The 15,187-nt window shown below is 39.5% G+C and overlaps 1 protein-coding gene across 1 annotated transcript in view; it reads left to right on the top strand.

The window, feature by feature from the left end:
• LOC124883407 (cytidine monophosphate-N-acetylneuraminic acid hydroxylase-like) overlaps positions 1 to 15,187 on the top strand; it is a 47,571-nt gene that overhangs the window by 24,570 nt on the left and 7,814 nt on the right. The window contains exons 9-13 of the mRNA XM_047390534.1: positions 5,935 to 6,001; positions 6,094 to 6,175; positions 6,244 to 6,381; positions 8,928 to 9,063; positions 9,299 to 9,442. Of these exons, the coding sequence (XP_047246490.1) occupies positions 5,935 to 6,001; positions 6,094 to 6,175; positions 6,244 to 6,381; positions 8,928 to 9,063; positions 9,299 to 9,442 (567 nt within the window). The remainder of the gene's footprint in view (positions 1 to 5,934; positions 6,002 to 6,093; positions 6,176 to 6,243; positions 6,382 to 8,927; positions 9,064 to 9,298; positions 9,443 to 15,187) is intronic.

Genomic DNA, 15,187 nt, shown 5'->3' with positions numbered 1-15,187 from the left:
CCGAGATATTAGACTTTGTTCGGGAGCATGTTCAGGCGTTTTTGCCTTTTTCTCAATTTTCACTCTCTTTTCACCCAGTGTTGTGCCTTTATTATTATATTTTCAACAAAAATGTGTTAATATTCTCGATCCCCTTTCCGTTCTGATAAAAACGGTCCAAGAATGACATCGATCGCCCCTACGGTTTCCAAGTTATGGCCAGTAGTTCGGGAGCATGCACCTCCATGTTATAATGCCTAGACCAGGCGAGACACAGAGTGAGGTGCTGCGTGAGTGAGAAAGGTGTCAAGTTACACTGACGCTCTTTGCTGATTGGCTGATTCATTCCTCACTGTTCTATTTATAGCTCTGTGTATCTCAGACTGTATATGTCTGGATGTGATTCTGTCTTTCTTTCTGCCTGTCTGTCTCACATTCGGACACACACACCCACACACACAGACACACACACATACATGGATTACTATCTATTTCAGGACTTTCATTGACTTCCATTGATTTTCATTCATTTCTATGGCTTAAACCTGACCCAACCCCTGACCCTTTGACCATCTTCATAGGAGGCAACTACATGGCAGCCATTTTGTGTGGGATACTTAAACAGCATGTACTGCTGTTCCAACACCCAGACAACAGTGATTAACCCTAAAGGGCAATTTCTTTCATCACCCTTCCATGGTTACTAATGATTTTTGAAAGCTGATAATAGCATACACAATTATTTCAGAAGAGCACTAAAACTTTCAAAATAAAAGCCTCAACCTTCCATAATTATTATTGATTTTTTTAAGCTGATAACAGTATACACAATGATTTTGGAACAGCAAGCAGCTTCTATATAACTAGTGGAAGTAACCCATACCTGAAAGGACAACTATACTGGACTTTCAAAATAAGACAGAAAATGCTCTACAAAATCAAAGCCTTTACATTTTAAACAATAGATGATTGCAGCCCTGGGCTTCACACTAATGTTGGAGCTCACCCAGTGTTGGAAATGGGACTATGCTGGTCCTTTGAAATAAGGGTTACTGAAACTTTCAAAATAAAAGCCTCAACCTTCCATAGTTACTATGGATTTTCTGACCTGACAAGTGTATAGAAAATGATTTTTAAACAGCAAGCGGGTTCTCTTTAACTAATGGAACTAACCCAGACCTGAAAGTACAATTATACTGGACTTTCAAAATAAGACAAAACATGCTCTACAAAATAAAAGCCTTTACACTTTAAACAATAGATCATTTCAGAACTGGGCTTCACACTAATGTTGGAGCTCACCCAGTGTTGGCCTTTTAAAATAAGGCTTACTGAAAATTTCAAAATAAAAGCCTCAGTCTTCCAGAGTTACTAGTAATATTTTAAGCTGATAATAGCATAGACAATAAAAGAAATAGCAAGCACCGGTCCGAGAAGCACGCACCAAGAGGCAGGCCCCGTCTAAATTTCTTCCGAAATTTTCAAGTTGGGGCCTGCAATGCAAAGCATGCAGGCACATATTGTTATTCACCTGGTCAAAACTATCCACTTTAATGCGGCCCGAACCGCAGCGCGCACCCCCACAATATATATATCAAAACGTCCGGCTCGGTCCTGGGAGGTGTGCTATTACTTTGGTTGGCGTTTGGAGTTACCATGGCGACATAATTAACGAACGAACCCCCCCCAAAAAAAATCCCATAGGAATGAATGGAGTCAGGGGAGGAAGAAATTCTCAAAATTCACTGTTTTTGAGGCTTTGCTGTATTGCCATACTTTCACCTAGAGACACAGTTTAACTTTCAATTTGTAGAGAATCCGCCGGCTTTTCAGAAGTGAAAACGGTTTGTTGATAACTGCTACGGTTTCTCTACAATTACACTCCAAGCGACACAAAGTTTGCGAGAAAATCCCACTCCTACAGTGGAGATGGCAATTAACTAGTGTAGAAAGCAGGGTTTTTTTGCAGGAAAAATGATTTGTAACTCGCCGTCACGGCCACAAATTTCACTCTAAAGTCACCATTTTTGGTCAGTTTGTCTCAAAGCCTCTGCTTTGAGACAATATCTTTAAAATATCTTTAAAATTGTTCTAGGTCTCACGGTTTTCTGTCAAACCCCCCTCGATCGCCAAGAGTCAGTAGAATTCTGTATGTGACTCTGCCTTTCTTCTCTCCCTGTCTCCTACTCAGACAGGGAGAGCCCTGACACACACACACACACACACGCGTGTACACACACACATCCCTGTTTTACTATCTTTTTGAGGACTTTGCATTGACTTCCATTCATTTTCATTCGTTTCTATGGCCTAAACCTGACCCGACCCCAAACCCTTTGACCATCTTCATAGGAGGCAGCTACTGGCGGCCATTTTGTGTTGAGTACTTAAACAGCATGTACTGCTGTTCTAACAGCTAGACAACAGTGATTAAATTTAAAAGGCAATTTCATAGAGTTTTGCATGTAGGCTGTTAGCGCATCAGAACCTGGAACAAGTCTCTATCAGAACCAGACACAAACTCCATCAGAACCAAGAGGAAATCTCCATCAGAACCAGTTAGGAACCTTCCATCAGAACCATGTCCAAAATCTGTCAGAACCAGGAAGAACCTCTATCAGAACCTTGTCCAATATCCATCAGAACCAGGTACAAATCTTAATCAGAACCATGTACAAACCTCCATCTGAAATAGGTCCAAATTCTATAAGAGCCAAGGAGAAACATTCATCAGAACCAGGTCCAAACTCCATCAGAACCTGGTACAAATCTTCATCAGAGCCATGTACAAAACTCCATCTGGACCAGGTCAAAGTCTATGAGAACCAGGTCAAATCTTTCAGAACCAGGAAGAAAACTTCACCAGAGCCAGGTCCAAATCTCCTTCAGAATCAGGAGGTCCCTTCTATCAGAACCATGGTCCAACATTCATCAGAACCAGATCCAAACTCCAGCAGAACCAGGAACAAATCTCCATCAGAACCGTACCCAAACTCCATCAGAACCAGTTGGGAACCCTCCATTAGAACCAGACCCAAACTCCATCAGAACCAGGAAGAATTCTCCATCAGGACCAGTTAGGCACCCGCTATCAGAACCAGGTCCAAACTGAATCAGAACCAGAAAGAAACCTCTATCAGAACCAGTTCAGAAATCCATCAGAACCGGACCAAAACTCCATCAGAACCAGTTAGGAACACTCCATCAGAACCAGACCCAAACTCCATCAGAACCAGGAACAAATCTACATCAGAACCAGACCCAAACTCCATCAGAACCAGGAGAAATTCTCCATCAGGACTAGTTAGTCACCCACTATCAGAACCAGGTCCAAACTCAGTCAGAACCAGAAAGAAACCTCTATCAGAACCAGTTCCAAGAAGCATCAGAACCTGGAACAAGTCTCCACCAGAACTGGACCCAAACTCCATCAGAACCAGTTAGGGACCCTCCACCAGAACCAGATCCAAATCACCTTCAGAACCAGGAGGAACCCTCAATCAGAACCAGGTCCAAACTCCTTCAGAACCTGGCAAAAAACTCCATCAGTACCAGGAAAAAACCTCCATCAGAACCAGGTACAAACCTGTATCGGAACCAGGTCCAAACTCCATCAGAACCAGAAAGAAACCTCTTTAAGAACCAGGTTCAAACTCCATCAGAACCTGGCAAAAAGCTCCATCAGAACCAGAAAAAAAAATCTGTTTAAGAACCTTCTAAAGATTTTCATCAGAATCAGGTATAAACCTCTATCAGATCTAGGTCCAAACTCTATCACAACCAGGAAGAAACCTTAATCAAAACCAGGTCCCAACTCCACTAGAATCTGGCAAAAATCTCCATAAGAACCTTGAACAAATCTAAACCAGAACCATGTACAAGCATCCATTAGAAACAGGTCCTAACTATCAGAACCAGGTACAAATCTTGATCAGATCTAGGAAAAACCCTCTATCATAATCAGGAACAAAACCCCAATCAAAAACTCTGTGAGAACCAGAATGAAACCACTACTCTGTGACTTATGATGATAAGACCATCTTCATAGGTCCCAGGGGAGCATAAAAACTGTGATCATTTGATGTCAGCTACTTAAACAGCTTCTACTGCTGTTCCAACACCTGAACAAGAGTGAATAATTTTAAAGGGCAATTTCATAGAATTTTGAATATAGGCTGTAGTAAGCATTAGCATTTTAGCTCATTTTAGCTTATACATTGTTTTTGCATAGTAGATGGGGTAAATTAATATCAGCCTTCATGCTAGTGGTAGCCTATTTGCTAATGTTAGCATTTTAGCTTCTCTTTATCCTCTCTTCTCTCTTAGCTGATGAACACATTGCCTTTTTTAGGACATTACCTGTTTGTTTTTGTGTTTCTTCAGGTATTTGTTGTTAGTTCACTCTTTTAAAAATTTTCTGCAACTTTTTAAAATATATTTTAGCACTGAATTCAACTTCTTAGTCTATATTTTTGCTTCAGTCTATGCCTTTTCAGCTCATCTATGGGCAGCTCTTTCCTGCTTTATTAAAGTTTTTGTCAGTTTTTGCATTTCAACAACTATTTCAACAAGTAGTTTTGAGGTAACATCACCTTGTTACGCTGTATTTCAGGTAATAGTCTTCCTGCTTAAACAGATCAGATGACAGTTTTTCTTAACTGTTTCTTTGCTTTGAAGGTTTTTCAGCTGATATTCTGCTGTCAACCTTAGCCACTTTCTGCCAGCTTTCAACAAGAGTTTAGCATTTCTGTTTTCTTCTAATTCATAAAATTTCAGCAGATTATCTTTAGTCAATTTCAGCTTGTTTCTGCCAGCTTTCATCTAAAAAATTCAGCTTACTGCATTCACACTGCATTTTCGCAGGAAATGCAAATTTTTCCAGTTTCCTTACAAATTCAGTTATTGTTCGCTGAGGTATTTATGCTAAGAGCTAGTTTCAGTTCTCATTTCGGCAAACTGAAGCTTAACAGAAGATAAGCTATCTGCAGAATTAGGTTCAGAGTAATCAGCTTGCTGCCTCAGTTAACTGGAAGTTGAGAGGACAATAAAGAGACAACACCATAAACGTATAGTTTGCTGCGAGGTTCCGTCCCATTACACAGTTGTGCTTTTACTTTCTTGTCACACCTAAATGTTTCAGATCTTTGTTTTCAAATGAATACTTCATTTATTAAGGGAAATAAATCTTTCCAAACCAACCGAGCCATATATGAAAATATTATTGCCCTATTTTCTAATCACAAACAAACTGATATTTACCATTTTTCTTTGTTTTTGGCTCATTTCACATTTGCTAAAAAAACATATTGATGGCCCTCAAGACTTTTCGTAAAATGTTCTTTGGACTTGACATGACAAAAGTGGACCCTTTCAGAAGAGGCCAGCCCTTTTTACATCTGCCATACAACACAGTGCTTCAGAAATAAAACATCATATTGACAAACATCCAGGTCTTGAACTTTGTTGCTTCAGGATGGTGGAGGAGGAATGATTATTTGAGCTTGTATTGAAGCAACTGGACCTGCCTGTAAAATGTGGTGTATTTCTGCATTAACGTTGCTTTCACAGAATAAAAATACTACATCCTGAGACCAACACGGCCTTTCTTTTGAACTTGGTTTTCCAAGTCTAAACCCTTCTTGGAAACTGCTATTGTAACTTTTGACATTGAAGGTTCAACTTCAAATAATTATTTTAATGATATCTTTTTATTCATCCCTTTATAATTTTTAACCATCCCTTAAAGATAACATTTCATAATGTGTTGCATACTCCATAGTTTTTCTTCAGTTATTATGCTTCAGTATTTAAAATGAACAGTCATTTATCATGCCATTTTCATGTATTTGAGATGTTTTTCTTATTTAGCTTCTAAAATATCCTGAAAAAATATTCTTTTTTCTTGTATTCAAGCTATATTATTTACTTTCATCTTTTTTCTTCACGGTACATCAGGTATTTAGAGCAAAGCAAAGTCAAGCTGACCAATATCAAAGTCACTCCTTTTGGTGTTTGGCAGAACGTAAGTTTCTGTTTATGTTGCTTATTAAAGGCAGGTTTAAAAAAGGTTTGTTGTTCTAAAACTTTAATTTTATGTCAATTTTACATTTTCAGGTTGATGAAAGCCTGAGGTTCATGATTCTGATGGACGGTGTCCATCCTGAAATGGACACCTGCATCATTGTTGACTATAAAGGTACAAGAGGTACATGGATTTTACATCAATTCTCTAACAGTGGATCAGATGTTTGAAATTGATTGCAGGTCACATGATCCTAAACACAGTGGACTGCACCAGACCGAATGGTGGCAGACTTCCACAAAATGTGGACCTGATGATGAGTGATTTTGCTGGTGGTGCTTCTGGATTTCCAATGACTTTTCAAGGGGGAAAATACAGCAGTAAGCTTAACTTAATTTTATGGATCACATAACTTGGTGGTGTAATGAAATCTGTGTTTCATATAAAAATAAATATAAAGTTTTAAACGTAGAGTGATTAGTTATTCAGATACCCTTCTAGTGGTGTAGCAAAACTTCCAGCTCACGAGATGAGAAAGTACACTTTACCTGGTTCACAAGACCCAGAGTTCAAGGTTTGGTTGCCGAGAGGCTGTCTGTTCATCCCGCTGCAGTTCACTAAGGCAGATATTATCCCAAATAGGAGCCACAGACCATACAGTGCATACATACAGGTCCTTATATGCTAATATTTTGAGAAGGACCTGTAGTTTACAGTGGATGATGTCAGACAAGTACATTGATTGGATGAGATGTGATATATGGATGGATCTATTTCACAAGTAGAGTAAAACCGTCATGGATCAGAAACTGTGTTTTAAGTAACCTTTAATCAATGTAGAATTATCCAGTCAAAGTTTTAAAGTATATACTGTATATTACAGATTTACTACTGTTCTCAAATTAATGCCGAAAAGCATTGAAAATGTTCTTTTCTGTTTCAGAAATGGAACAAAGTTATGATAAATCTTGAATTGCGTGCTAAAGAATCTCTGTTTAGTGTAGAATGACCTAAGTGATTTGAACCAGAGGAGGACAGATATACAGGTCCTTCTCAAAATATTAGCATATTGTGATAAAGTTCATTATTTTCCATAATGTAATGATGAAAATTTAACATTCATATATTTTAGATTCATTGCACACTAACTGAAATATTTCAGGTCTTTTATTGTCTTAATACGGATGATTTTGGCATACAGCTCATGAAAACCCAAAATTCCTATCTCACAAAATTAGCATATTTCATCCGACCAATAAAAAAAAAGTGTTTTTAATACAAACAACGTCAACCTTCAAATAATCATGTACAGTTATGCACTCAATACTTGGTCGGGAATCCTTTTGCAGAAATGACTGCTTCAATGCGGCGTGGCATGGAGGCAATCAGCCTGTGGCACTGCTGAGGTCTTATGGAGGCCCAGGATGCTTCGATAGCGGCCTTTAGCTCATCCAGAGTGTTGGGTCTTGAGTCTCTCAACGTTCTCTTCACAACATCCCACAGATTCTCTATGGGGTTCAGGTCAGGAGAGTTGGCAGGCCAATTGAGCACAGTGATACCATGGTCAGTAAACCATTTACCAGTGGTTTTGGCACTGTGAGCAGGTGCCAGGTCGTGCTGAAAAATGAAATCTTCATCTCCATAAAGCTTTTCAGCAGATGGAAGCATGAAGTGCTCCTAAATCTCCTGATAGCTAGCTGCATTGACCCTGCCCTTGATAAAACACAGTGGACCAACACCAGCAGCTGACACGGCACCCCAGACCATCACTGACTGTGGGTACTTGACACTGGACTTCTGGCATTTTGGCATTTCCTTCTCCCCAGTCTTCCTCCAGACTCTGGCACCTTAATTTCCGAATGACATGCAGAATTTGCTTTCATCCAAAAAACGTACTTTGGACCACTGAGCAACAGTCCAGTGGTGCTTCTCTGTAGCCCAGGTCAGGCGCTCCTGCCGCTGTTTCTGGTTCAAAAGTGGCTTGACCTGGGGAATGCGGCACCTGTAGCCCATTTCCTGCACACACCTGTGCACGGTGGCTCTGGATGTTTCTACTCCAGACTCAGTCCACTGCTTCCGCAGGTCCCCCAAGGTCTGGAATCGGCCCTTCTCCACAATCTTCCTCAGCGTCCGGTCACCTCTTCTCGTTGTGCAGCGTTTTCTGCCACACTTTTTCCTTCCCACAGACACTGAGGTGCCTTGATACAGCACTCTGGGAACAGCCTATTCGTTCAGAAATGTCTTTCTGTGTCTTACCCTCTTGCTTGAGGGTGTCAATAGTGGCCTTCTGGACAACAGTCAGGTCGGCAGTCTTACCCATGATTGGGGTTTTGAGTGATGAACCAGGCTGGGAGTTTTAAAGGCCCCAGGAATCTTTTGCAGGTGTTTAGAGTTAACTCGTTGATTCAGATGATTAGGTTCATAGCTCCTTTAGAGACCCTTTTAAGGATATGCTAATTTTGTGAGATAGGAATTTTGGGTTTTCATGAACTGTATGCCAAAATCATCCGTATTAAGACAATAAAAGACCTGAAATATTTCAGTTAGTGTGCAATGAATCTAAAATATATGAATGTTACATTTTCATCATTACATTATGGAAAATAATGAACTTTATCACAATATGCTAATATTTTGAGAAGGACCTGTAGTCCACACACACCCTAAAGCTTTAAAAAGAAGCTGGGAAGCAGATGACCACTTTAGTTACGTTATTTAATCAGTGCTTATAAATAGTTTAATTCCGGTCTGTTATTTTCTCACCCTTTCTATTTTCTACCGTGTACTCAAAATTGTTGACAACATTAGCCAACTTTGTCATACAAGTGAATAACAACTCAAGAATTACTTCCTGTTGTACTTAAAAAAATATATGAAAAATAAAATAATCCTAAATGTTATTCCTGTCCTTTTATTTTATTCTCAGGCTCTTGGAAGGCAGAGTTCATCAAGAATGAAAGGAAAAAGTTATTGAACTACAAAGCTACGCTGGTCAAATCACTACAGCCAAGGATCTACTGCCCCTTTGCTGGATATTTTGTGGAAGCTCATCCATCAGACAAGTTGAGTTTACACAGAAGGGTTGGTCAGGGTTCATACATTACCAATGGCTTATGCATAAAGGCCACGGGAATGGGCTTCATAGCCTTCACATTGTGCTGCCCTGATGAAGGTGCAGGCGGATAGAAAAATCTACAGTATAGAAAATAGTAACTAAAACACTCAATGCATTAACTGGTAAATTGTACGTTGTCTTTCTAATTGTTATTTTTGTCTCTTCTGTCTATATGTGTGAAGGTACATTAAGAATACAAACATCAAAAATAGCCCAGAGGACCTCAATGCACTGATCAATAAGCTTGCACCAGACACCAAGACGTGGACGCCCAAGCCTGGCGCCATGCTGGACCTTTGCCTTGCACTGAAAGACCCCTCAAGCAGGTTTACAATAACTCAAAGTTGTCTCTATGTCTTCATGTTGGGCATAAGTACTGGGTGTAAATTGTGATGGGTGTGGAGATTTTATCTTATTTTATCTTAAAGAACTACAGGAAGAGTGGTAAGAAAACAAGAAATGACTCAAATGAACGGATAGAAAACCAGAGGCGTGGGGCAAGTTCAGGGTAAAGCTCATATGTATATATATATAGGGGAAAACTGTGTTTTATCTATTGCTTTAGATGCAGTTTATATTAAGAGCAGTAGAAAAAGATACTTTTAATGCAGAAATGTTTTGCTATGGCCAACAGAATCATGGGTAAGACTGCCTATGCCACAGTTGCTCAGCAGACAGTCACTGGTACTTTCCACAGGGAGGGTCATTTCCAAAGAAGCTAGTTCATAAATAGCTGCTGTATCCAAGCATACTAATAGAAAGTTAAGTGGGAGGTCAAAGTGTAGCAGGAATAACAGCAACCTTGAGAGGATTGGCAAATAAAGTGTGGAGTGTAGCTGGAAACATACACACACACACACACACAAGTGGCCTTGTCATGAGCTACAGCTTTTACATTCCTAGAGCTAAACCACTTTTGAAACAAGGAAAACATCAGAAGAGCTATCATCTCAGCAACGTGCCAGGAAAATTTAGAGCAACGCATCCTTCCCTCTGCTGACATGCTTAGTGGTGTTAGGATTATGAATCTGAGAATATTATTTAATATTAATATTTTAATATTTTATCAAATAATATTTTGGTCTGTTAAGGGTTGTCCTGTGAATACCATCCCAGTAAGGTGATGGTATCAGGACAAAATAGAAAGGTGTGAGATGAGCTCTGACATTATTGAACAGCAAAAACTCTGCACACACATGGAATGAATTCACACAATTTCTTAAAATACAAGAATTTATTAACAAAAATAAGTCAACTCAAAGTCAAACATATTTCAATCAACAAACTCTTCACTATGCTAAAACAATCCAACTAAACTACCAAGCAGAATTAAAGAATAGGGAAGACTAATGGGCTATGTACAATATAAACAAGTTGACGAGAGATGATTGAAAATCATGACCAAAAAGAGTGATGCAACATTACCATGCAATGTTATTTATGTTTGAGAACCAAGGATTATCTTGAAGAATCTGGAAATGAAGTTAAGTTAGTCTTGGAACCAACTTAGGCAATAATCAGCAAACGTTTAGACAACCATTCACAATGCAAGATCAGATAAAATATTATTTTAATAAAATTATGTTTTAAATAATGATCTGCTGAATAAAATTAAAGTTCTGGATGACCATTTCTCAACGGGTCTAATTAGCTGCCTTTATTTATTAAAATAATATTTAAAGAAATACAGGTCCTTCTCAAAATATTAGCATATTGTGATAAAGTTAATCATTTTCCATAATGTCATGATGAAAATTTAACATTCATATATTTTAGATTCATTGCACACTAACTGAAATATTTCAGGCCTTTTATTATCTTAACACGGATGATTTTGGCATACAGCTCATGAAAACCCAAAATTCCTATCTCACAAAATTAGCATATCATTAAAAGGGTCTCTAAACGAGCTATGAACCTAATCATCTGAATCAACGGGTTAACTCTAAACACCTGCAAAAGATTCCTGAGGCCTTTAAAACTCCCAGCCTGGTTCATCACTCAAAACCCCAATCATGGGTAAGACTGCCGACCTGACTGCTGTCCAGAAGGCCGCTATTGACACCCTCAAGCAAGAGGGTAAGACACAGAAAGACCTTTCTGAACGAATAGGCTGTTCCCAGAGTGCTGTATCAAGGCACCTCAGTGGGAAGTCTGTGGGAAGGAAAAAGTGTGGCAGAAAACGCTGCACAAACAGCTGCTGGTGTTGGTCCACTGTGTTTTATCAAGGGCAGGGTCAATGCAGCTAGCTATCAGGAGATTTTGGAGCACTTCATGCTTCCATCTGCTGAAAAGCTTTATGGAGATGAAGATTTCATTTTTCAGCACGACCTGGCACCTGCTCACAGTGCCAAAACCACTGGTAAATGGTTTACTGACCATGGTATCACTGTGCTCAATTGGCCTGCCAACTCTCCTGACCTGAACCCCATAGAGAATCTGTGGGATATTGTGAAGAGAACGTTGAGAGACTCAAGACCCAACACTCTGGATGAGCTAAAGGCCGCTATCGAAGCATCCTGGGCCTCCATAAGACCTCAGCAGTGCCACAGGCTGATTGCCTCCATGCCACGCCGCATTGAAGCAGTCATTTCTGCAAAAGGATTCCCGACCAAGTATTGAGTGCATAACTGTACATGATTATTTGAAGGTTGATGTTTTTTGTATTAAAAACACTTTTTTTTTATTGGTCGGATGAAATATGCTAATTTTGTGAGATAGGAATTTTGGGTTTTCATGAGCTGTATGCCAAAATCATCCGTATTAAGACAATAAAAGACCTGAAATATTTCAGTTAGTGTGCAATGAATCTAAAATATATGAATGTTAAATTTTCATCATTACATTATGGAAAATAATTAACTTTATCACAATATGCTAATATTTTGAGGACCTGTATTATTGAGGGAGTATTTTGGAAAAGAGCCAAATCTTTCTGGAGAAATGGGGCTTAATGGTGTTTACTTAGTTATCAAATTTAGTAAAATGATGTTTAGGGACTATTATTCACTAGCTTGAAAACTAACAACCTTTCTGTTAAATACTCTTTAGTAGCAAGGACGTGTTCTTACCGGTTAGCAGTTGAGCTAACAAAAGAAGCTGATAGCTTAGCACCAGAATCAAACACACAAGTTTGAAGAAACATCCACGGTCTTTGAGCAGTTAGCCTCCTTAGCTGTGGGGAGTGGCGGCTGTTCTGTCGGCCGGCCAAAATTGCACGTTACCGTAACCACGTTGATGCGGCTCCTGTTGTCCTTCTCTCAGACAGGGAAAATCACTCCGCTTGGCTTTGTAGAGACCGCATTTGTGTAGGGAACTTCTCTGGGACAGTTTGCTTCTGCAGGCCTCAGAGAGAAAGTAAGCAATGCTTACACCTTAATTTCCCCGTTCATAAATGAAAATATTGGATACACATACAGAATTTCATTCGTACTTAACTTTGCATATGATCGATGATCGTATGACATCCTTGGATCCAGTTTGAAGTGTTTATGTCTTTTTGCCAGCAAAGAGACATTAGCGCGCTTGTTTCCCCTCCTATCCCAATGATCACCGGTGTGGAAGAGATCGGACCATTGGAAGGGGGTGCTTTTATGCAGCCAGTGGCATCATGGGAAGTCCGCTGCTACAGTTTGCTTGGCTGTGCCGGAAGTAGGTTAATGCAATTTATTTTGAAAGTTCCAGAAAAGTTTATACCGGAGTTTAATGTTGAAATCCATGGCTGTGGGTCCCAACAGTGGGAATGCTGATTTCATTTTCCAGCAGGACTTGGCACCGGCAGATGAGCTGAAGGCTCTTATTAAACCTACTTAGGCTTCCTTAACACCTCAGCGGAACCTTGGTCCTGCACCAATGTGGCATGGCAAAGTAATCAATGTGAAAGGAGCTCTGACCAATTATTGAGTGCCTATACAGTAAATACCTTTCAGTAAGCCTTCATTTCTGTATTACAAAATATCTTATCCTCCCAAAAAAGGCTTTTATGATTTTTCTTTAGTATCTATCTCTATACGTCCTATTGGACGTTCCTCATGCAAAAAACAAAGAATTACACATTGCTGGTGCAATCAGTTTCACTGTATTTTAATTAGGGGTATCTGATTAAAATGGGCTCAAAACAGATGCATGCCACACTTTTTAGATGTTGTTTTGGTGAAAATATTTGACACCATGTAGCATATTCTTTACCCTTTATAATTATGCACAACTCCATGTAAGTCTACCACATAAAATCCCTGTAAAATCCATTAAAGTTTGTGTCCAAAGCATGACAAAATGTACAAAAAGGGAGTATGAATACTTTACCTAGGCACGGTGGTTAACACTATGGGCGTCGTGGTGTAGGGGTTAAGTGAACGACATGTGTATACAGGCTACAGTCCTCGAAGTGGCTGTCCTGGGTTCAAGTACTGGAACTGGAAACCTTTGCCGAATGTCTTCCCCCTCTCTCCACCCCTATTTCCTGTCTGCCTACTGTTGGAAAAAATATTTTTTTTAAAAGACCCATGCTTTTCCTGTGACTCAACTGCCACACTTTCTTCAACTAGAAATAAATGCTTCATTGTCGTTGCTCAGTTTCTGTGGGCCAGCTGTGTCAGCATTGAGGCTGCCTACTTGCATTCCACTCCACTACCACCTTGAAGCACAACCACATAGATTGATGCACGTATGGTGCCAAGCGAGTTATACCGGACAGATCTGGTTCCCCTGCATCAAGAGAGCACATTCAGCAGAAAGAGTGGCGCCTATTCAACTGAAAGTGCTTAAATGTTGGTTTTTTTGGGCATGCCAATGTAAGTACTATTAAGCAGTCTTACAATCCTGTCAGTCAGACCCATGTTACTGTTCAACATACCCTTGTCTTTTTGCCAGATTGTATCAGTGAGATGCAGAAAAGAAAAAAGCAGAGACTGTTGATTAATTTTTCAAGGTCAAGCTGAGTCAGATTGAAACCAAAAACAGGAAAAATGTTGACATACAGTTGCAGCAGGGGTGTTTGAAGCAAGGCCTTGGGGCCATTGGCAGCCCCGTGACTGATCTTGTGCGGCCCCCGAGAGCAATTCATTGATGATACAGTTTGGGCAAAATTATTGCCAACAGAATAGAATCTTATTACAATGGGAAATGTTAGGTACAACAAAAGTATTTGTCTTTTAATAACCACGCATGTTGTAATCTCTTTAATTTTACAGTAAATGGGATTCTATTGACTTTTATATAAAAGCAGACTTTGATGCATCTAAATCCACTTTTAGTTTATTTAAAAAACTTGGCTGAAATCAGCAACCATTTTCAATGAAAGTGTGACACAAATCCTATTTTATTGCCGAGAATAGACTAATTTTGTTTTTGTCTTTTTAAAAGTGAGCCCAGAAATGTTTTAATAGGCAAACATGCAATCTCCAATGATTTACACATTTCTTTTAGACAAAAAAAATTACTACTTTATTTATTTTATTCAAATATTGCATGCTTAGTTTATGTTGAACAGGTAAAAACCGTGCATGACAGTTCTGTGTGGGTGCTTTTGGCTTGACAATTTTTCCCCATGTGATTAAAAAATTTGAACACCAAAATTTCAGTTACACCCCATTTCAATTGGATACTGTTTATATTTATGGTAAATGTATAGAGTTTTATCAAGTTTGAGGCCTCCAAAGCGCTTTACACTACAATCAGTCATCCACCCATTCATACACACATTCGCACACTGACTGTGGTAAGCTACACTTTAGGCACAGCTGCCCTGGGACAGACTGACAGAGGTGGGACGCCCTACAATCGGCATCACCATCAGCAAGACGGGTGAAGAGTCTTGCCCAAGGACACAACAACTGAGATGGACGGAGGTGGGGTTCAAACTGGCAACCAACTGGTTACAGGACAAACACCTACCTCTTAAGCAACCATCACTCCAGACGCTAGTCCTTTAGTGCATGCTTACTCCCTTACCTGTGGACCTGGCTTGTTTTAGGATAGGAAGCATTACTTTTAGAGAGAGCACAGGAAGGTTCAGAGGCAAGCAATTAAATAAATGTAGGCATAAGAATAAGAAATGACAGCATGCCTAT

The sequence above is a fragment of the Girardinichthys multiradiatus genome, chromosome 17, assembly GCF_021462225.1.
Source record: "Girardinichthys multiradiatus isolate DD_20200921_A chromosome 17, DD_fGirMul_XY1, whole genome shotgun sequence".
NCBI lineage: Eukaryota > Metazoa > Chordata > Actinopteri > Cyprinodontiformes > Goodeidae > Girardinichthys > Girardinichthys multiradiatus.
Note: the sequence above shows the minus strand (reverse complement) of the source record. Positions and strands in the feature narration are given on the sequence as shown.